This window comes from Mesoplodon mirus (genome assembly GCF_964341445.2).
Source record: "Mesoplodon mirus genome assembly, chromosome: 5".
NCBI lineage: Eukaryota > Metazoa > Chordata > Mammalia > Artiodactyla > Ziphiidae > Mesoplodon > Mesoplodon mirus.
Window position 1 is genome coordinate 37504141 of NC_138980.1, and position 27757 is coordinate 37531897.

Below are 27757 nucleotides of genomic sequence, written 5' to 3' on the forward strand. Positions count from 1 at the left end.
CAAAAATTTTGAAGTGGGCAGATCTTATGTTAAATGTTCTTGTCACAAAAAAAATAGAAAAGAAGCTTTTAGAGGTGATGTTTAAGTTTATAGCATTGTTGATGGTGATGGTTTTAAGGGTGTTTATCTTCAAGTTCATAGAGATATGTACATTAAATATGTACAGCTTTTTTGTATGTCAATCATATCTCAATTAAAAAGTAAATGTAAGTTGTTTATGTTTTTTTAAACTTTTTATTTTATATCGGAATATAGTTGATTAACAATGTTGTGTTAGTTTCAGGTGTACAGCAAAATGATTCAGTTATACATATATGTGCATCTATTCTTTTTCAAATTCCTTTCTGAATTAGGTTGTTACAGAATACTGAGCAGAGTTCACTGTGCTATACAGTAGGTCCTTGTTGGTTATCCATTCTAAATATAGCAGTGTGTACATGTCAATTCCAAACTCCCAGTCTATCCCTCCCTCCCACCCTCCCCCTGGTAACCATAAGTTCCTTCTCTAAGTCTGTGAGTCTGTTTCTGTTTTGTAAATAAATTCATCTGTATCACTTTTTTTTAGATTCTGCATATAAGCGATATCATATGATATTTGTCTTTCTCTGCTGACTTACTTCACTCAGTATGACAATCTCTAGGTCCATCCATGTTGTTGCAGATGGCATTATTTCATTGTTTTTAGTGGCTGAATGATATTCCATTGTATATGTACCACATCTTCTCTATCCATTCTTCTGTTGATGGACATTTGTTTAAATTTTTAACGACTTTTTAAAAAGTTTAAACAACTTTTTAAAAAAGTGAATTTACAATCCTTGGTTACTCTTTGCTTCTCTGTGATACTTGAATTGGATTTTGTTCCCTTTGATTAGAAATTTTCATTTTTTAAATAGAATAAAAATATTTTTTTATCCTAAAATGTTTTTGGTCAAACAGATGTCTTTACGTGAGATGATGCCTGATTTTGCACATTTTACACATTAAAAAAAAAAAGTTTACCAAAAATCTCACTTTAACTGCTGTGTGGAGAATGGCCTGTAGGGGGTGAAAGTGGATACAGGCAGACCATCTCGGAGGCTTTAGGAGATGAAAAAGACTGAATAGCGCTAGATTTTGATAGATTACATTTATAAATTAAAGTGTCTGAAGAAGCTAACACAACATTGTAAATCAACTGTACTCCAATAAAAAATTAATAAAAAATAAAAAATAAAAAAATAAAACTTCTAAGGAAATGTCCAAAATAGAAATAAGATGTGTAATTTCTGAACTGAGTGTAAGAAAAAATTGGAATGAGAAAAATCCCAAACAAGGCAAGGAAGGAGAGAAAAAAAATACAGAAGTGGAGGGACCATCTGAAAGCACGTAATAAATCCAGACATATTAGTAATTGCAATTAATGTAGATGGTCTAAGTCAGCACTAGTCCATACAGTGGCCACAAGCCATATATCACAACAGAACATTTGAAATGTGGATGGTCTGAATTGAGGTGTGCTGTTAGTGTGAAATGTACCCCAGAATTTGGAGACCTGGAATTAAAAAAGGTAAAATATTACTAACTTTATATTGATTCCTTTTTGAGGCAATAATATTTTGGTTATGTTGTTAAAATAAAACATATTACTAAAGTGAATTTCATCATTTTGTTCACCTTTTGATTGTGACTGCTAGAAAAATTTCAATTACAGAGATGGCTCACATACACCACTATTGGACAGCATCAGTAGAATACTCGAATTAAAAGACAAATATTGTCAGACTGGATAAGAAAAATTAAAATCCAGTAACATTTTGTTTGCATTTAAACTTAAAAAGTATAATAAGTTGCCAGTTTAAGGATGTAAACAGCCAGAAAGAAAGTTGATTTAACCCTGTTATTATTAGACAGCATAGACTTTAATGTAGGAAGCCTTACTAGATATAACTAGCTCTCTGTCATGAAAATATAACAATTCTAAATGTGTATGTGCTTAATAACATAGTCTCACAATAAATAAAGCAAGGATCAACAGAACTACTCAAACATGTGGATGATACGAATTGAGATGTGCTATTGATATAAAAATGCTCTGCAGAATTTGAAGACCTGAAATGGGGGTGGGGGAAGGATCTAAATTACATTACATTAGGTAACTACACCACTAAAGTGGGAGATTTTTAAAGCATCTCTCTTAGCAATCCATATCTCAAGCAGACAGAAAGTAAGGATATACCAGAAAAGGTGAAAACTAATTCGAAAAGACACATGCACCCCAATGTTCATAGCAGCACTATTTACAATAGCCAAGACATGGAAGCACCCTAAATGTCCATCAACAGAGGAATGTATAAAGAAGATGTGGTACATATATACAATGGAAAGTTACTCAGCCATAAAAAAGAATGAAATTATCCCATTTGCAGCAACATGGATGGACCTAGAGATTATCATACTAAGTGAAAAGTCAGACAAAGACAAATATCACTTATATGTGGAATCTTAAAAAATGATACAAATGAACTTATTTACAGAACAGAAATAGACTCACAGACATAGAAAACATAGTTACCAAAGGGGAAAGGGGAAGGAGGGATAAATTAGGAGTTTGGGATTAACAGACACACACTACTATATATATAATAGATAAACAGCAAGGACCTACTCTATAGCACAGGGAACTATATTCAATGTCTTGCAATAACTTATAATGGAAAAGAATCTGAAAAAGAATATATATATATGTATGTATAACTGAATCACTGCTGTACACCTGAAACATTGTAAATAAACTGTACTTCAATTTTTAAAAAGTAGGATATAGATTTGAACAATACACGAACAACCTTTATCTCGTGGCCACATGTATTAAACATGCACAGAGCCCCCGAAAAATACACAACAAATATTTGGGGAGCTGGTTGGAATGTAAAATGGTGCAGCCACAACAGAAAAACAGTATGGTGATTCCTCAAAAAATTAAAAAGGCCAAGATTTAGTTTTTTTGAAAAGAAGAAAAATGATAAACTTCTGGTGACATTGATCAAGGAAAAACAAAGAAAAAGTGAAAATTAGAAATATTATCGGGACTTCCCTGGTGGTCCAGGGGGTGAGACTCCCAGTGCAGGGGGCCCGGGTTCGATCCCTGGTTGGGGAACTAGATCCCGCATGCATGCCGCAACTAAGATGTCCACATGCTGCAATTAAAAATCCTGCGTGCTGCAACTAACGTCTGGCACAGCCGAAACAAACAAACAAACAAACAAATGAATAAATAAATTGTTTGAAAAGTTGGGGAAAGTAAGAAACATAATATTAAAAAAAAGTATTATTGATAAGAAAGGGGACATAATTACAGAGGCTGCAGAGGTTGAAGAAACATTAAAAAGACATGGAGAATGATTTTATTCACCAATATGGCATCTATTCATCCATGATTGGGAAAATGTAGATAAAATATCCACATTTCTAGAAAAATATAACTTAAAGAATTTGGAATCAAGAAAAACCACAAAGTCTAAAGAATTTAAAACTCATTAAAGAAATTGAATAATAACTTTAAAATCTTCCCATACACACACTCACACACAAACCTTCCCCACAAATAAGGCACCTGATCCAGATGTTTTTACATAAGAGTTCGACTAAATATCTGTGTAGCTAATAATGCTAACAGCATACAAACTAGTTCAGAATACACACACACACACACACACACACACACACACACAGAGTTTCTTTTATGAGGCCAGAATTGCCTTAATACCAAACCCTGACAAGGATAATATGAGTCAGAAAAACCACAGACTGTCTCCCTTCTAAACACAAATGCAAAAATCCTCTATAAAATATCAGTCAATTGACTCCAGTAATGTATTAAAAATATATCATGACCGGGTTTCCCTGGTGGCACAGTGGTTGGGGGTCCACCTGCCGATGCAGGGGACACGGGTTTGTGCCCCGGTCTGGGAGGATCCCACGTGCCGCGGAGCGGCTGGGCCCGTGAGCCATGGCCGCTGAGCCTGCGTGTCTGGAGCCTGTGCTCCGCAACGGGAGAGGCCACAACAGTGAGAGGCCCGCATACCGCAAAAAAAAAAAATAAATTAAAAAAAAAAAAAAATATATATATATCTATCTCATGACCAAATTGGATTTATTCCAGGAATAAAAGTTTGGATTAATGTTAGAACACTGATGAACATAATTCACCACATTGTCAGTGTAAAGGGGAAGAATCATGTGATACTTTAAGAGAGGTAGAGAAAACATTTAATAAAATTCAACATTTATTCATGATTTTAAAAATCTCTTAGCAAATTAGGAATAGAGGGGACCTTCCTTAATCTGATAAAGGCCACCTAAAAAAAACCTCCAGCAGATTCATCATTAATGATAAACCATTAAAAGCATTCACTTAAAGATCAGAATCAAGACAAGGATGTCCATTTTAGGAACTGTTTTTTCAGTGTTATTGTGATGACTGCAAACATCTATTACATTGTATATACCAGCAACAAATGTTAGAAAATATCATTTAAAAAAGAGATGACATTTATTACAGCACGAAAAAGTGTAAAGCACCTAGAAATAAACCTAAAAAGGGTACAAAATATTTATGGAAAATATTATGAATCATTATTCAGAAACATTAAAGAAGACCTAAATAAAAGGAGAGTTATACCGTGTTCATTGACTGGATGAGTCAGTGTTATAAAGACATCTGTACTCTTCAGTTTGATCTACAGATTCAATGCAGTTCCAATAAAAATCTCAACTGGGTTTTTCATGGAACTTGACAGAGTAAAGGACCATACACAACCAAGATAATCCTGAAGATGTAGAATAAGAAGGGCTTTGTCCTCCCAGATAGCAGGACTTACTGTATTCATCATATTAGTGAAAGCAGTGTTGGTACAGTATTGGTACTAGTCTTGGTACAGACACATCGGCCAATGGAATAGACTTTATCATCTGCCTGGCTTCCTCTTGGGACATAAAAGATGCTGTCAGAGGACTTTCTTGCCATCAGGATGATGTACCCGTGAAACCTATTGCTTCCTCTAAGCTATATATAAATCTGGCATATATATTAGTCCTGTTTTTTTGTGTGTGTTTTTGTTTTTATTCCCTCTTAGTTACACAGATTTTACTCTAAGATTGGGGTAAATCCTACAATGGATGCCTACATGATATGAATTAGTGGTTTTTTTTTTTTTTGCCAAAATAGGCTGTTACTAAGGTTAGAGTTTGATTTAGAATATATGTGTGTATCCATTCATTCAACATCCATTTATTCATTCTTTGTACATCCATCCATCCAATCCACCCACTCATCTATCCACCGCCCATCCACACATCTATCCACCCATCCATCCATCCATCCATTCATCCATCCACACACCCACCCACCCATACTTTCACTCATTTTCCCATTCGTTCATCCATCCCCTTACTTATCTATCCACCCACCCACCTACCCATCTATCCACCCATCGAAACACCCATCTATTTATCCATCTATTTGTCTCTCTGTCTGTCTGCCTGCCTATCTATCTGTATGGTTGTAGAAAAGGGCTTGCACAGTCTATTAGTTACCTACTGATGCATAACAAGTCACCCCAAACTTAGTGGTGTAAAACAACAAGTGTTTAATTTGCTCATAATTCTGTGAGTTGGCCCGGCAGGGCTTGGCGGGGATGGTTAGTTTCAGCTCTATGGATTGGGGCAGCTTATCTGGGGCTGGTGGAACTATACGGATTGCCTCTCTCATCATTTCATCCTCCAGGGCTCTCCGTCCACCCATCCTCTCTCACCGGATAGCTGTACTTCTTCACATGGCCACTTGGGGCTCCGAGAAGACAAACGTTGGAAGCTACTTGGCCTTCTGAGGACTAGATTCTAGAATTCCTGGAATGTCATTTCCGTAACACTCTGTTGGTCAAGGTAAGTCATAGTCAGTTTACTCAACCACGATCATTTGAGAACCTATTGTGCTCTGGTTATGAGATGGAAAAAACAAGACACATTCCCTGACCGCAAGGAGCTTGCCTTCTGCTTCCTGCACTTTCTGTAGAGACTCCAAATGCACTCACACGTGAAGCAGGTCTGAGGTCTCCATCCTTTGTGGGTGACTTTTCTCCCTGCCCATAATAGGTAGACTTTTTCTAGACCCCCTTAATCAGAATGGACTACTTTTCCAAGCTTCAGGTTCTGGGCAGGGGCCCCAGTTCCCTTTCCTTGGCATCCTACAGATCTGAGCCACATCGCTGACCCTAAGGGTTACCACATCCCCATTTCTTTGTCCCCTAGAGTCTACTTTTGGGACCAATCCCCACCCCCACCCTGATCCATTGGCCAACAGCCTCTCCCCCCGCCCCATTGTCACTCTGGCTTTAATTTCTCTCTTCCAAAAGCATCTAGGGATGTTTCTTTCTTCAAGTTCATCTATATGTTGTAATATTTTATTATACTTTATTCAGCATGTCTATGAGTTTGTAGTAGGAGCAGGGTCTGTCTGTGTCAGCTGAGGCCACTCTCAAAAGATTGGGTTTCCACAAAACAGGCTCTGCAAGGGAGATTTGCATGGTGGAGGTTAATTGCCAAATGCTGTCCGGTTCAGGACATGTGAGGGTGTGAGGGCAGGAGGACCCGGCAGAGGGAAGAGCTGGGCTCTGACAGCAGGGGCTTCAGTGGGTCTCATGGGGAGTTGTGAAGCCAGGGTGGCTCTTCAGAATTATCCCTACGTATCCCCCCCAATTCTGGGCAAACCTTAAACCTCTCCATTACTTTATGCTTTTGGAGATCGATGCCAGGTGGAGATTCATAGGTTATTCCTGCTTTCCACCATCTCTTTTGTGAAGAAATGAACATACAAAGCCAACTTCTGCCCAAATGGGGAAAGGGATGGGAGAAATAAATAATAATAATATCAACAACGATGGCCAATGTTTACTGAGCACCTAGTATGTGCCAGGAACTGCTCAATTAAGCACTTGGCATATCTTAACTATGCCTAGGTAGTGGGGTGGGGCAGGAGGGTGGTTAGGGTGATACATTAGTTCACTGGAGCTGCCATAACAAAGGACCACAGACTGAGTGACTTAAACAACAGAAATTTGTTTTCTCACAATTCTGGAGGCTGGAAATCCAAGATCAAAGGGCTGCGGAGTTGGTTCCTTCGGAAGCCTCTCTCTTTGGTTTGTATAGATGGCCACCTTCTCCCTGTGTCCTCACATGGTCTTCCCTCTGTGTGCATCTGTGTCCTAATCTCTTCTTATAAGGACGCCAGTCATATTGGATTAGGGCCCACTTGAATCACCTTAATTTTCTCTCTTAAGGTGCTATCTCCAAATATAGTCACATTCTGAGACACTGGGTGTTAGAGCTTCAACATATGAATTCTGGAGAAGACACAGTTCAACAGCCATGACAGGGCAGGAAGTTCCTGTGCTCTGCTTTTTGGAAAAAAAACAACCTTGGAAACATGGAAGATTCCCCCAGAGAAGTTCTAGGGGGACTGAAAACTAGAAGAGGCTTGAGTCCTGCTCCCTATTGCAGAGAGGCTGCAGGTCCCCAAAAAGGAAATGACTCAATGGTGTCTCTGGGCAGCTGAAGCCACAGAGAGCCTCACAGAGTTTCCTGTACCTAAACCTGGCTTAAAAATCAGCTTCACGCACAAGCTTCAGGAGTGGTAGAGAATGTACCACTTTTGATAGGTCACAAGGAGGAAAACAGAGGGTAGGTGGATCAGAAGAGACGGGGCACCAGTGTGCATGTGTAGCTAGAGAACTAGACAGATCCCTGCCTCATCCTTAATGCATTGGCATTTCCTAAGCTCCCTGGAATTTTGGCAGTCTTGGAACAGGAGCACGTGGGGAGGTATGGTTCCCAGCTGACTAATATCAAGGTCTCAGCATGTCAGTGCAAAAGGATCTTTGCATAAATTAAGTTGCGCTATGAATAAAAGGAAGTTGAATTATTTTTCACTCCTTGTGAGGTGAGATTCATGTTTGCTACACACATGTCTTAGTTTGGGCTCCCACAGAGGCAGAGCCTGAGCAAAGGGCTTGGGGACAAATCTTTCCTCCAGAAGGAATGCGGCCCTCTGATACCTTGATTTGAGTCCCATAAGACTCATTTCTGACTTCTGACTTCCAGAACTGAGGATAACAAATTAGTATTGTATTAAGCAGCAATAGGAAACTAATACAACTAGGAACTCTCATTTTTCTTGAAACTTATGGTCATCTAGGCTGTCACATATTTTCCCACCTTTGATGGAGAAATGACTTAACCTCTCTGTGCTTAGATTTCCCCATCCATAAAATGGGTATTATAACAGTACCCCCCCCCAACCATTGAGAATTCAATGAGTTACTGTGAATTAATGCACTTAGCACAGTGCCTGTCATGCAGTGGGTACATTAGAAGTATGACCTATAATTAAAGATCATTATTATTTTAAGAAAAACAATCATGCAAACATGATGAAGAAAGGCAACTGAGGGGCTTCCCTGGTGGCGCAGTGGTTGAGAGTCCGCCTGCCGATGCAGGGGACACAGGTTTGTGCCCCGGTCTGGGAGGATCCCACATGCTGCGGAGCGGCTGGGCCCGTGAGCCATGGCCACTGAGCCTGTGCGTCCGGAGCCTGTGCTCCACAACGGGAGAGGCCACAGCAGTGAGAGGCCCGTGTACCGCAAAGAAAAAAAAAAAAAAAGAAAAGAAAAAAGAGAAAGGCAACTGACATTCAGCCTTCAAGTGGGAAACCACAGGGAGGGGTGGAGACTGTTGTGAGCTGGTGAGCTCATGCCCTGTCCAAAGGGGACAATCACTACCCAGCCTGAGTTGTTGTAACCTCCAACTTGCCATGAAATCTGGATTTGTCCACATGTAAAGTTTTGTAATGTTTAAACATTGGCTATGAATTCCCATTTGAAAAACACACTCAGTGACTAGACGTGGTCTATGGATGTAAGGTCACCTTATGTAATAACTGAAAAGAACCCGAAAGTTAAATATGCATGTGATTACAACTGTGCTCACAAACAAATATCTGCTAAGGACTAAAGAGGCCAAGGATGGATCCCGAGATCACCCAGCTGGGAAATGGCAGAGCAGAGATTTAAACCCAGGTGGTCTGGCTCTGGTGTAAGACCCATTCTGTTTCTCTGAGATGATGCATCTCAGTGTTCGTATGCAGTGATACGTAGCAGGGAAGGGCATCGTGTCATCATAGGAAATTAAGAAACAATTTAATCACCATTATTTTGCCTTCTATTACCTCTGGATCCTGGCAAGAGATGGACAGAAGCAGGAGAGTTTCCTGCCCCTGGGCTGGGAAGGAGGCTGAGGATAGCAGACTTTGGGTCTTGAGAGAGTTGGTGGGGCGGGAGGGTGAAATCTGAAAAGACACCAGAGGTGAAAGCGGAAATCAAGTAGATAGACTTCTAAGAAGTTGTAAAGTAGGTCACTGGCTTGGGCTAGGGCCTTGCTGCTCCTGCGCTTTATCTGAAATCAAGGCCCCACCCAGGAATGATCTTCGGAGGCTAAACTTAGAGGTTCCATCCTCAGGCAGACGCTGGTGGCTGCTGATGGCTTTGATAAGTTCCCCACACCTTGGTCTCCTCATTAAAGCCACAGAAACAGGAAGACCATGATGAGAGTAAAGGAAACTCCAGCATGGGTGGGGTCTGGGCATCTGGGGCTGTCTCATCTCCCACCAGCCCAACACAGGCAAAGAGGCACAAAGCTGTGTGCCTTTGGTGCAGGCAGAGTGGGGGATGCATCCCTGCCTCAGTCTCTACATCTGGAACATGGGGGCAACAACAGCTCCTGCCCAGGGATCTAGATAAAGGTGTGACTTGCACGAGATGCCTGGCGTAGGGGACGTGCCTGACAAATGCTCTCCTTACTGTTTGTAAATCACTTACGGCACTCACACACATATGGATCTCTTACTGTGTACCAGGCACCATACCAAATGGCTTTTTCCTCATCAGATTTAATCTTGACAATAAACCTAGGAGGTAAGGACTCTTGTTACCTAAGAGGTGCTGAGAAGTGATGGGATTTGCTCCAGGTCACACTGCCAGGAAGTGGTAGAGTAGACTTGGAACCCAGGACCATCTGATCACAAAGCCCCCTTCACCCCTGTACCAGGCAACAATGTCAACAACCATGTCAACAATAACAAGAATGGTTCATTCACCTCTGAGGTCTGAGTCTTCATCCTAGGATCCAGAGAAGTCTTACTTCCTGGGTCCATGCTCATTTGCATAAACCATTTGATTTGTATGCATATCATTATCTGTCCCACCCCACACTCTTTCATGCCCCCAGTTACTTCAAGCTTCCGACTGGCTGGGGAGACTGCCAATCTGTGCTGGATGTCTGCAGTAAGGGTACTTGGAAGTGTGTGGCCTCTACTTTCTCAGGAATTGTAGATTTGAGGCTAAGGCAGACCTGGGCATCAGGTCTCTGGTTTCCCTGCTAAGCTTCCTGCATGGAGTTGAGCCAGCTGGGTTCATATTTCTCAGCTGTGGGTCATTCCATCTATCCCTGTGCCTTCACGAGCCATCCTTCCCCTAAGAACTAGACAGATCCAGGTGCAAAGTTCACCATTTATTTCCAAGACCAGTGGTCAAGGGGACCAGGGCTACAGACTAAGTCTGGTCCTCACCTCAGGATGTATATGTCTTGGCTAGGAGGAACTTGAGGCTGTGTGTGTATTTGTGTGTTTGCCAGTGTGATGCTCTGTGTGTGATGGGTGTGACTGTGAGACAGCATGTGGAAGTCTGATGTGAGAAGCGTTGTATCCTGTGTGTCACTTGGTGTGACTGTATGGCCTGTGTGGGTGACTGAGGCTCTGATGATGACTGTGTGTGACTGTGTCCTATGTGGTTGTAATGCAGTGTTTGTGATTGGGGGCTTGTGATGCTATGACTTGTGTGAGGTTGTATGAGAATCTGATGCTTTGTGTGTACGTGTCTGTGGTTGTGAAGGAGTGATTGAACTTGTGGGGCTGTGATTCTCTGTGATGCTGTAGCTGTGATGGTAGCTTCTTTCTTTTCTCCCTTTCTTCCTTTCTTTCTTCCTTTCTTTCTTTCCTCCCTCCCTCCGTCCCTTCCTTCTCTCACTCTCTCTTTCTTTGTGTTTCTTTCTGCAAACATTTTCCAAGTGCCTCTGTACCAGGCTCTGGCTTGGGTGCTGAAACGGTTTTGCTGTCCTGATGGAATGTGAGCTCTTAGCAGTGATGGGATACAGCCAACTGGTTGATGATATATATGGGAGACAGAGACCAGCCACAGTGGGAATATTTACACCATGGAAATCAACAGACACTAAAAAGCCTCTCCCTTCCCAGAAAACCTGGTTGTCAAACATCTACCATCACATCCCTATGCCTGCATCTCTGAGTGTAACTTCATGGCCAGGCTGTGGTGTGGCCACAAGCCCGTACGTGGGACTTGGGTAGGTGACTATGACCATGGGCGGGGCTGGGCTGGGCTCTCCGCTGGTGGGTGAGTCCTGATGATAAATCTGCCCTCCCCCACTCTGCCCACACTTGTGAGAGTGGAGAGGGTGATAAGACGTTTCCTGTTCTCAGCCAACTCCCAACTCTCTGGATCCCCAAGTCCCACTTAGTTCTGAGTCAAAAGTATAAATACCCACCCCTCACCCCTTTTTCCTGAATATCAGGCAGATCAGCTTTACCCCTGCTTGGGGGCTCACAGACCCCCAAGTCTCCAGGTCTGTGTCTTCAGTGTTGTCCATGGCAGGGTCTGCAATCTCCTTTGGTTGTTCAGAGGTTCCTGCTGGGTTTTCACCTTGTGGGATAACTGGGTTCTTGGTCCCAGTGGTCCCCACTTAGCTCTCCACCTGTTGAGTTTGGGGTTCTCCTGGGCACACTCCAAAATCTCTGCTTGTTGGTTTTCCTGTCTCCCGAGGCACCCTCTGAGGTCTCTGTCTGTCGGACTCTGTTCAGTCTACCCTGGCTCCTTCCTTCACACCATGAACGCCCCGAAGTAGGACCGCGTACCATCACGGACTCGGACCAGGCTCCCATCAGGCACGCGCACCACCACCTCCTCCCCGGCATCCAGGTGGACCACTCCGCCCAGGAAGCTGCTGTCCCACCAGACCTGGGGGCTGCTTGCTCGCCCGCAGGGTGACCGCCGGCTGACCAGCAGCTCCAGCTCCTCGGGGTAGCGGGCCGTGCGCTTGTAGAGGCCGTGAGTGATGGGCAGGCCGCCGATCAGCCCCTGGGGGCAGCCCACACCGCCCAGCTGCACCTTGGAGTAGATGTAATAGTAGCCGGTCTGGGCGATGACCAGGGCACCATCCTGGTAGGTGAGGCCCCTCAAGAAGGCCAGGCCCAGTTTCGTCTCCCACAGCAGCGGGCCCCCACTGCCTGTCAGGCTGGAGTTGGCCCCTGCGGAGGGAGACAGAGGGGGAGCTGGTAGGCACAGGTCCCACGTTTGCTGTGTGACCCCAGGCCAGTTGCTACCCCTCTCTGAGTGCCACCCCCTCTGTGTTAGGCTGTTCCAGAGATTTAGATATATGAACTCACTTTATCCTCACTTTACAGCTGGGGAAACGGAGGCCCAGGAGGTGGCAAAATAACGTGCTTATCATACATCTTAATTCGTTTCATCCCCTTCTTGCAGGCGGGGAAACTGAGGCACAGAGCAATTGATTTGCCCAAACTGTCAAAAGTTGGAAGTGGCAGAACACATCCTGGCCCAGCAGGCTTATAACCTCTGAGTGCTTCAGTCTCCCTCTCTGTAAAATGGAGCTCTGAATAGCACCAGCTATGGATTTAATGAATTAATAGTGGGAAAGAACGTCACGGTGCGTGCCACAGAGTAAACACTGGTACAAGGGTTTATTCAATAAATAAAATTAGGAAATTCACAGACCTAGGCAGTGCCTGTGCTCTGGGCAACTCTGAATAGTTAATGAATGAAGGAATACGCTGCCATGTTGGGGTGTCTGTCTGGTCTCCCCAGGACACACTGAACCCCTACCCCCTGCCAGGACTTGGGGGCCCCCTCACCTGTGAGGTGTGCTGCCGGGTTGGCCCGCTGGGGCCTCTGATCTGGGGAGAGAGGGTCAGAGTCAGAGGGGTAAGGGTCAGCCTCCAGAGGGGTCATTCAGTCCGCCTCCTGGTGTCAACCCCACCCTTTCCGGAATGACCCAAACTTCTGCTTCTCCAGCTTGGGGGACGGGCGTCTGTGGGGCTTAGGCCAGTTATGCAAATCACATTGGGCAATGGGCTGAAGGGGTGGGGGCAGCGTGGGAACCATTGCATCCCCTCTCCTGGGACCAGGACACGGACTCACCTTGCACCAGCTGATCCCAGGATCCTGCACCTCTGTCCTAAAAGTGCAGAGCAGCCCATGGTGAGGATCTGCGGGGCCCACGCCCTGGCATCACTCAGACTCGTGGCTGAGAGACACATGCAGACCATGGGCACAGACATCACCCTCAGACATATCCAAGGCCACGTGCACACCCCACCTCACACCCCGCCGCCCAGCAGGCTCTTAACCATCCAGTTCCTCAGTTTTCCCCTCTGTAAATGGACACATGAAAAGTGCCTGCTTCGGATTCAGCAAATTCTCATGTGAAAAGCATATTACAGTGCCTGGCAGAGAGCAGGTACTATATAAGGTTTATTAAATAAGTGCTGTCGAAGACACATGGCCACCTGGATGGCTGGACCCTTGGACGTAAACGCTAACATGTGGATATGGACACATGGGCACAGACCTGGACACTTGTGTGACACACTGACAAGGCACACGTGGATGCAAGTATGTGGATTGCATGGTTTATGGAGCCACGTGGGTCTGGGCACACGGAGATGCAGAAACAAAGACACATGATGTCAACACATGGGCTGTAGACAGGTGAGCACATGGCCATGTGGGTACATGGGTGCAGGACAGCAGCACAGGTCCCGCCATGAGGAGAAAGGACCTGGAAACACAAAAAGGCTGAGACCACATAGGCGTGGCTTGGGACATACAGACCCACAGGTGTGGCAGACAGATCGACGGAGACATCCAAGGCCAATGGGAAATGGATGCAGAGAGAGATTCTCACAGACTCGGACAAAGTGGATCAGTGACAGTCCCAAAAATGGTGATCAGGTTACAGCTGATGATAACTAGCCATGTCAGGGACTTCCCTGGAGGTCCAGTGGTTAAGACTCTGCACTTCCAATGCAGGGTGTGTGGGTTTGATCCCTGGTCTTGGAACTAAGATTCCACATGCTGCACAGCACGGCCAAAAAATTAAAAATAAAAATAAAAGTGGCTAAATGGAAGAGTCAGATAAATATTAAAAAAATAATAATAACGAGCCATGTCAGAATGTCGGTTTCAGGGGTTACAGACAACACAACTGTGTTATAAATGTTAAACTTCTTAAAGGCTTAGATTTTGTTAGTTCCCATCACTAGAAGAAATGATAATTATGTGATACCAGAGAGGCATTAGCTAATGCTACAATGGCAACCCTATTTCAATATTTATGTAACAAATTAATATGTTGTACACTTAAACTTACACAATGTCCTATGTCAATTATATCTCAATTAAAAAAAATGTCAGTTCCCATTGGTTGAATGCTTGCTGTGGGCCAGCTGGGCACCACACACAAAAAATCATATTTTATTCCCTAGGAAGATGCTTATTATCACGCCCATTTTACAGATGAGGAAACTGAGGTTCCAAGAGGTGAATTAACTTGCCTTGGGCTGCTCTTAGTCTGCCCTCCATTCTGCACATACACACACACACAGATGCTCAGTGACACTGGCTTCGAGCCCCCCCACCCCCACCCCAGCACCACTTGCCTGCAGGGGGGCGGCCATCACCTCCAGGCGCCAGTGTAGCTGCAGCAGGAACCAGCCCTGGACAGCCACTCCAGTCGCCAACAGCAGCAGCAGGAGGCCCAGGCCCAGCCGGGCTGCACTGCAGGGCTGTCTCCTGTGGCTGTGCCCCAGCCTTGTGAAAGGGATGTCCGTCTGTCCATCCACCACGAACACCGAGGGCCTCACCACTGTCTCCTCCATGCCTGAGCGGACGAGGCCCCAAGACGCCTGGGGCTGGGCTGGCACGGCTGGGTCCTGCGGGCTGGGAGGAAACCACGATTGCCCAACACTCCTGGGCTTTTCACGCTGCCAACAGGCGCCCGTGGGTCCCAGGGCTGCCTTTAGAGCTGGGGCTCGGCCCCTCCCCCTTCCCCACTCATCCTCCTCTTCTTCCTGTCCCCCCACCCCTGGCCCGGCCCCATCTCACTCTCACTCAGAGTCTCTCCAGAAGCATCTGAAGATGTGACTCAGGTGGGGATGGGAGAGGCAAGGCCCCAGTTTTCCCTTCTGGCTGTGTCATTCACATGGTTGCCAAATACTTACTGAGCACCTCCTGTGTGCCAGGCATTGTTCTAGGTTTGGGGGCACAGCCATGAACAAGAGAGACAAAAGTCCTTGGTCTTATGGAGCTCCTATTCTAGCAGGCTGAGAAAAACTAATAAGAAAGCCCAATAAGAAAATACTATTTAGTGTTCAAGATGGTGATAAGAGTAGTGGAAAATACGAGTGGTTTGTGTGTGTGCACATGTGTGGGTGCGTATATGCGTGTGTGTGCATGCGTGTCTGTGTGTATGCATGTGTGTGCTGTGTATGCATGTATGCATGTGTGGTCATGCATGTATGTGCAGGTGCAGCTGTGTGCTTGCATGTCTGCATGCACACGTGTGTGCATGCATGCAAGTTTTAATTGAAATTCACAGTCAGAGGGTAGAACCACTGTCTACTCAACTAACTAAACTCAAGGGCTGGGAGTCGTCCTGGACCCCTCCTTCCGTCCTGTCACGACATCCTACCCTCAGCAGGCCCTGTTGATTCAACCTCTAAACCAGATCTCAAATGCGGCCACCTGTTTCCATTTCCACTGCTACCACCCTAAGTGCTATGAACTGGATGTTTATGTGCCATCCAAATTGATGTCGATACCCTAACCCCCAATGTGATGGTATTTGGAGGTGGAGCCTTTGGGAGGTGCTAGGGCATGAGGGTGGGGCCCTCCTGAATGGGATTAGTGTGCTTATAAGATACATGCTCTCTTTCCCTCTCTGCCATGTGAGGATACAGAGAGAAGGAGGCCAGATACAAGCCAGGAAGAGGGCCAGGAGAAGGGCTCTCACTGGAACTCAACCACTTAGGCACCCTGATCTCAGACTTCCATCCTCTAGAACTGTGAGAAGTAAATATCTGTTGTTTAAGCCACTCAGTCTAGGGTATCTTGTTATAGCAGTCCAGATGGACTAAGACACTCAATTCTTTCGGGTGTATACCTAGGATTGGAACTGCTGGCATCATTTCTTGCTTGGACTCTTGCAGTAACTTCCCAAATGGATGTACTACTTTACCTCTTGCCACCTTATAATTCATTCTCTACCCTGGAGTTGGCGTGGCCTCGTTTATTTATTTAATTGAGGTAAATTCACACCACATAAAACAAACCATTTTAAAGCAAACAACTCAGTGTCATTTAGTACACTTACAATGTTGTGCCACACTACCTACTTCCAAAGCATTTCAAAAGTAAACCTTATAACCATTAAGCAGTCACTCCCCAACTCTCCCACCCACAGACCCTGGCAACCACTAGTCTGCTTTCCTGCTCTATGGATTTACCTGTGTTGAACATTTCAAAAAAATGGAAATATACACTACGTGGTCTTTTGTGAGTAATGGCATAAATAAAATTAATTTTAAAAAAAGAAAAGAAAAGACGGACAGCCCATGACGTGAACTATAGAGTTTGTGGACAAATTTATATTGGGTGCTTAGTGGCATAATGTCCGCAGACTCCTGAGAGGGTCCCAAAGCTCTTAGACGACCACTTGGGCTTTTGAATGAGAGAGGTGCAAAGTTCGATAAATAATGGCCCTTGTACGGTCCAGTGGTTAGGATTCCACACTTCCACTGCAGGAGGCACAGGTTCACTCCCTGGTCGGGAACTAAGATCCGGAATGGTGCACACCCCGCAACCAAAAAAAAAAAGAATGGCCCTTGTGGATAAGCACAAAGTCAAGCGACAGCGATTGGACAGAATCTGTGAATGTATCCTCCCCCAGATCATGAAGGGGCCCCTTGCACGCCCCCAGCCCCCCGTGGCGCTCCTCCATGGCCGAGACTGCACAGTGGAGATGCCCATCCTGAAGGACCTGGCCACCGTGGCCTTCTGTGATGCACAGTCCACTCAGGAGATCCAAGAGAAGGTTTTAAACGAGGCTGTCTGTGCCACGATGTACCACACCATCACCCTCACCAGGGAGGACCTGGAGGCGTTCAAGGCCCTGAGGGTGATGGTGTGGATAGGCAGCAGCTTCGACCATGTGGACAGCAAGGCTGCGGGTGAGCTCGGGATCATCTTGTGCTAACATCCCATGGTGGCAGTGGAAGAGACAGACGACTCCACCATCTGCCACATCCTCAGTCTGTCCTGGGGGAACCCATGGCTGAACCAAGCACTGCGGAAAGCCCGTGGGTACAGAACATCGAGCTGATCTGGGAGGTTGCCTCAGGGGCAGCCTGCATCCGTGGGGAGATGCTGGGCCTCACGTGCTTCTGTCGCACGGGGCAGATGGTTTGGATTCAACATCATATTTTGTGACCCCTACTTGCAGGATGGGATCGAGCCGTCCCTGGGTGTGCAGAGGATCTACCCCCTACAGGACTTACTGTATCAGAGAGACTGCATCTCCTTGCACTGTAGTCTCAACGGATATAACCACCACCTCATCATTGATTTTACTATAAAGCAGATGAGACAAGGGGCATTCCTAGTGAATGCCACCCGCGGAGGACTGGTGGATGAGAAAGTCTTAGCCTAAGCCGTCAAGGAAGGCAGGGTACGAGGGGACGGCCCTCCAGGTGCACCAATCGGAGCCTTTCGGCTTTGCGCAGTGTCCCTTGAAAGATGCACCACATCTCATTTGTACACCTCACACGGCCTGGTATAGTGAGCAGAGACCAGCCAGGCAATCACATGTGGCATGCCAGAGAGCTTAAGAAACTGTGTGAACAAGGAATTCTTGGCCATAACAGCACCCTGGTCCATAATAGATCAGCGAGCAATTCATCCAGAGTTCAACGGTGCCACCTACAGAGGCCCGCCAGGCATCATGGGCGTGGCTCCGGGAGGACTTCCTGCAGCCATGGAAGGGATCATCCCCCCGGGGCATCCTGGTGACCCACAACCTCCCCACGGTGGCACACCCTTCCCAAGCTCCCTCTCCCAACCAGCCCACAAAAACATGGGGACAACCCAGAACCCCCCAACAAGCAATAGCAGAGAGTGAGGAAAGGTAATCATTTGGATACACCTGGCACCAAGAGACAGTGAAAAATAGATGAACTAAGAGAAAAGGAATTTGACAGTCTTTTTAACTGATTCTGGACATTTGCATCATGGACGGTGTTAAAAACCACAAAAGAGCTAGTGACAGGGGCAAACCGAAGAAGATGTCATCTGCTTACAGAAGCATGGAAAAAGACTGGACGTGATTTAGTCACGACCAACTTCTGTTATTGTGTGTTAAGTTTTTCATCTGTGCATCCAATCACAAAGAGTAAATAGATCTTGGGACTTCCCTGGTGGTCCAGTGGTTAAGATCCCGCACTCCCAATGCAGGGGGCCCAGGTTTGATCCTTGGTCAGGGAACTCGGTCCCACATGCCGAAACTAAGAACGGGCACAGCCAAATAAATTAAAAAAATACTTGAAAAAATTACATTGCCAATTTCTTAAAAAAAAAAAAAAGAATAAATAGAACTTTTTCCTTTATCCGTCCCTTGGGCACAGCAGGTCCTGAACCCCTTGCTCTAGAATGTTGCATCAAGAGTTCCAAACTTCTTAACATTGTAAATCAACTATACTTCAATCAAAAACAAACAAACAAAAAATTAAAAAAAAAAAAAAAAAAAAAACAAAAACCGGGCTTCCCTGGTGGCTCAGTGGTTAAGAATCTTGCTGCCAATGCAGGGGACATGGGTTCCCCTGTCGTCCCACCCCCGCGCCCCCGGGAAGATCCCACATGCCGTGGAGCAACTAAGCCCGTGCGCCAAAACAACTGAGGTCCCTTCGCCTACAGCCTGTGCTCCTCAACAAAGAGAAGCCGCTGCATTGAGCAGCCCACGCACCGCAACAAAGAGTAGCCCTCTCTCGCGGCAACTAGAGGAAGTCTACGCTCAGCAACAAAGACCCAAAGTAGCCAAAAAAAAAAAAAAGTAAAAAAATAAAAACAAAACCCAACAACAAAAAAGAGTTCCAAACATCAAAATAAAAAATAGTAAGAGGAAATCACCATCCTGACTCTAGTTCCTTCAGTCTACGGGGGCTGGCTACCGTTTTTGCTAATAGGAAAGTTAAATTACTACAAAATGGGGAGAAAACTGTTTGTGTTAGACAACCACGAGCATAGGATCGAAGACAGTACAGGCTTCTGTACAGAGAAGCCTCATCCATCTGAACTGCATACAGAGCGGGCAAGTTGGTTGTGAGTTCAGTAATACCTTCTGATGATGCAAAAAGCAAAAAAAAGTATTAAGTTTCACAAGCTGTTTGTACTCAAATATATTTTCTCAGTTTCATATCCTCAGCTATTTTATTGAGTGGAAAGTCTTGAACTGAAAGTGTTCAAGAAGAATAATATTGCATTATGTCTCAGGAAACATTTTATGGTAACTTGTCAGAGTGTCCATGAACAAACACACTTTTTTAGACATTGATAAAGTCTTCTTTTCTTCATGTGATATTTTATATAAGAATACTTCAGGTGTGTTATTAGATGTGACTGATTTTAACAAATTCTATTAGATTTATATCAGCTAGTTACATGTTGTATTCACAGCCTTTTGTGAATCACTGCCTTTTTGGTTAAAAGATGGCCTATTTTGAGCCTTTGGATAGGGACATACCTGTTTTTTAATTTTTTTTCAAGTTAAAAAAATAAATTTATTTATTTAACTTATTTTTGGCCGTGCTGGGTCTTCCTTGCTGCGCGTGGGCTTTCTCTAAGTTGCGGCAAGCGGGATCTACCCTGTTGCAGTGCGCAGGCTTCTCATTGCAGTGGCTTCTCTTGTTGTGGAGCATGGGCTCTAGGTGCGTGGGCTTCAGTAGTTGTGGCTTGTGGGCTCTAGAGCGCAGTCTCAGTAGTTGTGGCGCACGGGCTTAGCTGCTCTGCGTGGCATGTGGGATCTTCCTGGACTGGGGCTCGAAACCGTGTCCCCTGCTTTGGCAGGTGGATTCTTAACCACTGCGCTACCAGGGAAGTCCTGACATTCCTGTTTTGTGACCAAAAAACCTTCAAAACTGTCCCAAACAGAAAAATAATGGCTATCAGAAATATGTTTTGTTTTAGTGTGTTACCATTATTGTATTTGTTTATTGTAAAGGTGGACATTTAGTGTTCAGTGCAGTTTTCAATAAAAAGTAAAAAAATTTCAAAAAAAAAAAAAACCTTCTGAGAAACATTTAGCCTGGTATTTGACCAAACAACTGGTCACCATAGCCTAACAAAATTGACACATAAACTGAACCATCCTTCAATCTAAATGTCTTTGCTGGTTGGCCCCGTTGCAGGCAGGCTTCCCAGGTCACCCGGATCTCCTTTCCTTTTTGGATACCCTCACTGTCTGAAATCAACTCCATGCTATCTTTAGAATGTAAGGTCCTGTCTGTGCTGTTCACAGCCTAGAAACATAGATGCTAAAAAAAAAGTAAAAAACAAAAAACAAAACAAAAACATCCCACACATTAAAGAAATAGAGCAAGAAAAGAAATGAAAAATTGCACATAAAGGAGGGCAGGGGGGCCTGGCAGATGTCAGCTGTGACACCTAGTGAGTAATGAGGATCTCTGTGTCTCCCCTTGACGGGGGTGTCCAGCAACTGGAGGCTGGAGGGAGTTGGGGGGTAGGCTGTGAGTCAATTTCCCCAACATTCCTGAAGTTGGGAGGTGGGGTTTCCAGGACCCAGGGTCTTAGGGAAAGGGGGCTATGCAGGTGTGACTTCTAGGTTCAGGGGGTTTTCCTGTGATGACCTTACAGAGTCGGAGCCTGGATTCCACCCTCAACGGTCCTCAAGGGACCACAGGTGGAGTTAGAAGAGGCACTTGGGGCCCCTTGGCAGCCAGCGGCCTCACTCAACTATGGCTGCTGCCCCACCATGTGTTTCTGGTGAGGCTGTGACCACAACAGCCCCTGCACTGCTTTTTCAACCGCTGAGATACCAGTCACATCTCTGGCTTGGTCCCTCAGGGCTCCAGCTGGAAACATCACCTGCCTGACCTCTACCGCCCCCTCCAGGCCCAGCCGACTCCTCACACAATCTTACCAGTCTGTTCCGGCCCATCTACAAAGTGGTGACCTGGAGGGTGGGGTGAGTCTAGAGGATTGCAAATGGGATGTGTGAGACGGGAAATGGAGTGAAAGTGAGCTGCAGATGAGAGCAAATGGGATGAAGATGAGAACAGGTGAGGATGGCAGGTAAGGATGCAGGTGAGCATGAAGGTGAGAAGGCAGAGGAGGACTGGAGAGTTCTGATGCTGGTGAAGACATAGGTGAAGACGCAGGGGAAGGTGCAAGTGAAAAGGCAGGTAAATATGCAGGTGAGGATGTAGATAAGGATGCTGGTAAGAATATAGGAAGAGATCCAGAGAAGAATGTAGGTAAAGATGCAGGTCCTCACGCTGATGAAGATGCAGAGAAAATACAGGTGAAGATGCAAGTGGAAAGACAGGTGAGAGTATAGGTAAGCATGTTTGTAAAGATACAGGTAAGTTTACAGATAAAGATGTAGGTGGGGGGGGGCTTCCCTGGTGGCGCAGTGGTTGAGAGTCTGCCTGCCGATGCAGGGGACACGGGTTCGTGCCCCGGTCTGGGAAGATCCCACATGCCACGGAGTGGCTGGGCCCGTGAGCCATGGCCGCTGAGCCTATGCGTCCAGAGCCTGTGCTCCGCAACGGGAGAGGCCACATCAGTGAGAGAACCGCGTACCGAAAAAAAAAAAAAAAAAAAAAGATGTAGGTGAGGGAAGCAGGTGAAGATGCAGAAAATACAGGCGAGTGTGCAGGTGAGAGAGCAGGTAAAGATTCAGATGAGATCCTGGTAAGAGTTCAGGTGAGGATGCAATAAAGAGGCAGGTAAGGAAGGTGGTGAGAACTCAGGTGAAGGGGCAGTGAGCTGCTGGTGAGGATGCAAATGAAAATTCAGGTATGGATGGAGCTGAGGTGCAGCTGAGATTCAGGGGAAGATGCAGGTGCACTTCTGGCTAGGTGCAGGTGAGGCAGGCACATGCGCTATAGGTGAGGAAGCCTGCGAACTTGCAGGTGAACTACAGGAAGTTCCTGTAGGATGGAGCTGAGCTGCAAGTGAGGCAGCGGGGGATCACAGCTGCCTCTCTCTCCCTCTCAAAGGGCTCCAGACTTTGGGAGACTTGTGAAATAGAACTGGAGCTTTATTGGGTGGACAATGGTGGTGGGATCAGTTGGGGCAGCCAAAGACAACCATGTTTTCGGTGAAGTTGGCCAGGTCCTGGCACTGTTTCTGGTTCTCCTCGTCTTGGCATTCATCCGCATCAGGCCACAGCTCCACCCAGGTGTCTTTCCCGATGATGTAGCTGATGCTGGGGTAAGAGAGGCAGGTCAGGAGGGGGAGGGGAAGGGCGGGAGGAGGTGGGCACGCGCAGGCGCAGGGCGGGCACTCACTTGGGTTTCTCTCCCCACAGGTCAGAGGAGATGCCCCACACGAGGTAGTGGGCCCCCTCCTTCAGTTTGAGGGCTTCTCTGCACTTGATGTGGCTGATGAACCTACGCTCCTGTTGAACTTGCACCTCATCGGAGCCTGAAGGGGAGGGAGAGGGAAGCTGAGCTGTGGGGAGGGACGGACACGGGGGAGGGGGATGCAGAAAGACAGCAGACACAGGGCTAACCTGATTTGATGATCTGCTCGATGACCATGATGTAATCGTCAAAGTCATCCGACAGCTCCTTCTTGAGAAGTCTGATCTTGTACACTGTGGGCGGGGGAAAGAAGTCAGCGTGGGTCCTGGGCAGGGTTGTCTGTGGGGCGTCGTCACCCGGCTCCTCCCAAGCCTATACGGGCAGGACCACAGCCAGGCAGGCTCAAGCCCCCTGCCCGCCCCCCCACTGCAGTAACATACCCAGCCACACTCACGGCCATGCACACAATCAGCCGTCCACAACGACAGTCACAGACACAATGACAGCTGCTTCTGTCCACTGACAAACACCTCTCTCACACACGCCCACATACCATCCCACTCATGACCACGGTCCCCCGTGCAATCAGAGCCCCTCACAGCACATCACACACACAACCACAGCCACACGTAGCCATGACCACACGCGCCGTCACACCTCCGCTCACACACACACAACCACGCATGCGCGCGCCGCCCCTCCCCCCCCACCAGACTCACCATAGTCCACGCCTGGCTCGCAGGCCCTGTCCAGCCGGTCCTCCAGGGTGACCTCCTCCGTGTGGTGCATGAAGCAGTTCTCTGTGGGGTGAGTGGGTGGGCGGGGGACACGGTCTAAGTCCCGCTTCTCGTTCAGGGCCTAAAACCCACGAGTATGCCCAGCCTTCCTGGGTCACCGCCCCCACCCTGTGGAATCAGGGGTCCAGTGGGCGTGACCACCCCTCCTGGCGCCTGCGCACCCACCCTCAGCACAGCGGCATGTATCTTTGTGGCAGAGTTTGTCCAGCATCCCGTCCTCCTTCTCCGGGTGGTAGAACCGGGTGCAAACTTCATCTGTGGGCAGAGGAGATGGGGAGGGCTAGGGCCTCCACCCCAGAGACCACAGCTGGGGGGGCTCAGTTTCCCAACTCCAGTCCATCAGACCTGCTGAGGCCAGATCCCCAACCCTGGGACCCTCAGACCCCTAACTCCCATATCCCCAGGACCACCAGACTCCTAACTCCTGGATTCCCGGGACCCGCCAGACTCCTAGCTCCTAGATCCTTGGGACCCCCCCCCCCAGACTCCTAGCTCCTGGATTCCCAGGACCCTCCCAGACTCCTAACTCCTAGATCCCTGGGAACCCCAGACTCCTAACCCATGGATTCCCGGGACCCCCAGACTCTTAACTCCTGCATTCCTGGGACCCCTAGACTCCTAATTCCCAGATCCCTGGGACCCCAGGCCCTAGGACAGCTGCTCACCCAGGTTGTAATAAGAGTACACCTTGACTGCCCCAGGCTGTATAAGCCCCACATTAAAGTACTGGTGAACTTTGAAGGATAGACAGTCCTCCAGGCTGTGTGAGACCTGGAAAGAAGGAGGAGGTTGGTCAAGGGGGTGACATGTGAGGAAGTCCAGCATGGGGTCTGGAGGTTGGAGCAGTGGTGGAGAAACTGAGAGATCAAGGAAGGATATGGGTGGGGAAGATGGGGGGAGCAGGAATCTTTGCCAAAAGATTAATGAGCAGTTCATCAAATCCATTTTTTTTCCTCCACGGCTCATGGCTAGATTACACTTCTCAGCATGTTTTCAGTTCCATGCAGCCATGTGATTGAGTTCTGGCCAAGGATTGCTATCTATATCCTTAAAAACATTCCATGGTTAACAAGACTGCAATAGACATTTGAAAGTTGCGAAAAGATTAGATCTTAAAAGTGCTTAACACACACACACTTTATAACTATGTGAGGGGATGGATGTAACTAACCTTATTGTGGTAATTATTTCCCAATATATATACATATCAAATCATTACATTGTACATCTTAAACCTACACAATGTTATATGTCAATTAAAGCTCAATAAAGTTGCAATAAATAAAGAGAAAGGAAGAAAGAAAAAAGAAAGGGAAGAAGGGAGAGATGAAGGAAGGAGACAGATATACATATATATATACATATACATAGGCATCATGTATATTTGGAGGAAAATGCTAACAATTAGTGAATTTGGGTAAAGGTTATATGGAACTTCTTCATTGTGCTCTGAAATTTGTCTGTAAGGTTGAAATTATATAAAAATTTTAAGGTACAAAAATTAAAATACAAAAAACCCCATTAAAAAACCCATCTCAAAAACAAACAAACAAACAAACAAACAACCCATCTCATGCACAACCCTGTTTTCTTCTAGGAAGGAAGGATCCAGCAGAGGAGTCCAGAATCCTAGGGGTTACAGAACCACAAGATGGAAGGTACGTGGATCCCTGCGTGACCACATGGAGCAGAAGTCCCCTTCCTTACCTCCCATACCAGCTGGACTTTACACGAGTGGGACATACAAGTCTCTTGTGTTGAGACCCCCATATTCTTAGGGGTTTTATTATAGTAGCTAGTGATGCTTATGCTGACTAACACGGGGTAAGGGTACAGGGAGTTAGCAGGGAAGATATGCGGATATGAGAAGGGGAAGAAATAAGCAGGAAAGAGAAGGAATCATGTTCAAGATAAAGACAGCAAGAGAAGGCTAGATGGAGAGAAAATAAGAGAAGAGAGAAATGCTAGGGGGTGGGAGCAAGGGAAGTCCTTTTTCTCCACCGAGCACTTTTTTTTTTTAAACCAAGGTGGTTTTTTTTCAATGGTTGTTCAAGACTCTGATGAGAAGAGGCTGGAGGGAGCAAGTGAAAAATGAGGTTGGAACATGAGTGGTCAGAAGGTGAAACGCAGGCTTCCCTAGTGGCGCAGTGGTTAGGAATCCGCCTGCCAATGCAGAGGACACGGGTTTGATCCCTGGTCTGGGAAGATCTCACATGCCGCCGAGCAACTAAGCCTGTGTGCCACAACTGCTGAGCCCATGCACCACAACTACTGAAGCCCATGTGCCTAGAGCCTGTGCTCCACAACGAGAGAAGCCACCATCATGAGAAGCTTGCGCACCAAAACGAAGAGTAGCCCCTGCTCATTGCAACGAGAGAAAGCCCGCGTGCAGCAATGAAGACCCAACGCAGTCAAAAATAAATAAATAAGATAAATAAATTAAAAAAAAAAAAGGTGAGATGCTTCTAGAAGGTGGGTTGACCTTGTTTTACATGCCCTTTCCTCCCACACCAGCATCCCAGACCCTGTCTCCCCTAGGATGGGGCTGGCCTGACCTGGAGACAAGGCCAATGGAGAAGGAAAGGCCAGCCACATAGGGGTCAAGATCCCAATGGAAGCCTTACCTTGTCCAGGTAGATGATGAGGGTGTTCTTTGTGGAGTCTTTGTTCAGCTCATACTTAGAGATGTATCTGTCGACACCAGTGCTCAGCTGGGGAAGGGTGAGGCTTGTGAAAATCCCTCCTGCCTCCCCTTCCCTCCCTCCAGCTTCTTCCAGACCCTGGGCTCCTTCCCATGGATACCAGCCCCCGAGCCCAAGACCTTCATACCAGTTTGAGGTCATCAATATCAGGAGAGAAGCCCGTCATCATGGATATATCCAGGATTGACATAGTGGCATCCTGGTCTCCCAGGTACCTGGATGGGGCAGGGGGAGAGGGGTTGGGCCCTAAGGTGGGGTCACTGCCTGAACAAGGGGGTCATATCAGGGACTGAGGCCTCTAGTTCCCACATAGCAGCATAGAGTGAGGTTCGATTTTACGAAACATTCCCCCAAGGGGAATACAGGAAATGTAGCATAATGATCAAGGTGATTAATTGCTCAGGTTCTGGAGCCCAACTGCCTGTGTTCAAATCCCAGCCCTTTGTAACATTTGATGAGTTACTTAACCTCTCCCTGCCTTAGTTCTAGAGAATGAAGATATAAGAATATGGGCATGTCTCACTTTGCATGATTCTGTTACCATGGTCTAGTTCAATGGCACCAGTCCCTCAGCACCATGGTTCAGATTTCAGTACCACGGTATATTAATTGTGAGTAATGGCATAAAGTACAAATCTTGTTGCTAGCTCTTCACTCCACCAATCACTTCATAAATAACAGATGCACCTCACAACCAATGACCAATCACATCCCTTCTTTCAGAGTCTGTTAGGTCACTGAGCATCCATTATTCAGTTCACACACAGACAGCAAGGTGTGAGTTGTGTCACTCCTTTCTCTCACAGTGGAAAAAACCTTTGTGACATTTTACAAAAATGGATCATTGAAAGAGGGAATTGGCCAATAAAGATGAAAGCACAGCCATGAAATGAAGAGTGATAACACTGGAAGTAAACTTTGAGTAAACCATAAATGGAGTTAGAGAAAAAATAGCAGACCATGGGGAGGTTGGCCCTGATGCCATTTGCAAGACTAGCTATGTGGCCAGAGAAACTCAGTGAGGCAAAATGATCAACATAAATGAGGAAAGTGGTTGTGACAAAAAGGATGTGGATGTCCCAGAGGAAGGGACACCAGCAAAAACCATCACATTAAAGGGTCTCTTGGATATGTGATGACATTGAAAGCTCAAAGAATGAAATGTTGGAAGTTGACCCAAACTTAGAAGAGAACATGACAATACACTATGGCACGAAAAGATGCTTGCTTTATCTCATAAGTTATACAAAAAGAAAAAAGGAGACACTGTCCCAACCACAGTGCTTTGGATAAGTGTTTTACAAAGGCGGGGGGGAAAGAAACCCAACCAATTGTTGTCTCAGTGTTCTAATGTTTTAAATTACAGTGTACTCAACAAATACTCACCTTACTATACTTCCGTTTCTCCAGACCTTTAAAACTGGCAGTGTGAGAGTTTTTGATGTTGTGACCAAAATTTTTAAAGGTCATGGAAAACCATA

General features: G+C 46.2%; 2 protein-coding genes and 1 pseudogene across 4 annotated transcripts in view; 1 reads left to right on the forward strand and 2 right to left on the reverse strand.

The window, feature by feature from the left end:
• Positions 1-9411: 9411 nt before the first annotated feature.
• Positions 9412-15149, reverse strand: TNFSF14 (TNF superfamily member 14). Of its 2 annotated transcripts, XM_082620396.1 has the most exons (4): positions 14843-15149; positions 13323-13359; positions 13037-13078; positions 9412-12412 (listed from the first exon to the last, which is right to left on the reverse strand). In XM_082620396.1, exons 1-4 carry the CDS (start codon positions 15059-15061, stop codon positions 11985-11987), a joined length of 726 nt encoding a protein of 241 aa, XP_082476522.1. In that variant the 5' UTR covers positions 15062-15149; the 3' UTR covers positions 9412-11984. The 2 variants fall into 2 exon arrangements, with proteins under 2 accessions (XP_082476522.1, XP_082476523.1); XM_082620397.1 differs by lacking the exon at positions 13323-13359 and having other exon boundaries at positions 14803-15149.
• Positions 15150-16734: 1585 nt separating this feature from the next.
• Positions 16735-19319, forward strand: LOC309803810 (C-terminal-binding protein 2-like; annotated as a pseudogene). Its single transcript has one exon. The product of its transcript is annotated as a C-terminal-binding protein 2-like (transcript).
• A 3172-nt stretch (positions 19320-22491) lies between these two features.
• The window catches only part of C3 (complement C3), a 32421-nt gene continuing 27155 nt past the window's right edge, over positions 22492-27757 (reverse strand). The window contains exons 34-41 of the mRNA XM_082620548.1: positions 26404-26491; positions 26199-26285; positions 24240-24345; positions 23740-23829; positions 23497-23577; positions 22987-23070; positions 22763-22898; positions 22492-22680 (exon numbers count right to left, since the gene is read on the reverse strand). Of these exons, the coding sequence (XP_082476674.1) occupies positions 22539-22680; positions 22763-22898; positions 22987-23070; positions 23497-23577; positions 23740-23829; positions 24240-24345; positions 26199-26285; positions 26404-26491 (814 nt within the window). The 3' untranslated portion in view covers positions 22492-22538. The remainder of the gene's footprint in view (positions 22681-22762; positions 22899-22986; positions 23071-23496; positions 23578-23739; positions 23830-24239; positions 24346-26198; positions 26286-26403; positions 26492-27757) is intronic.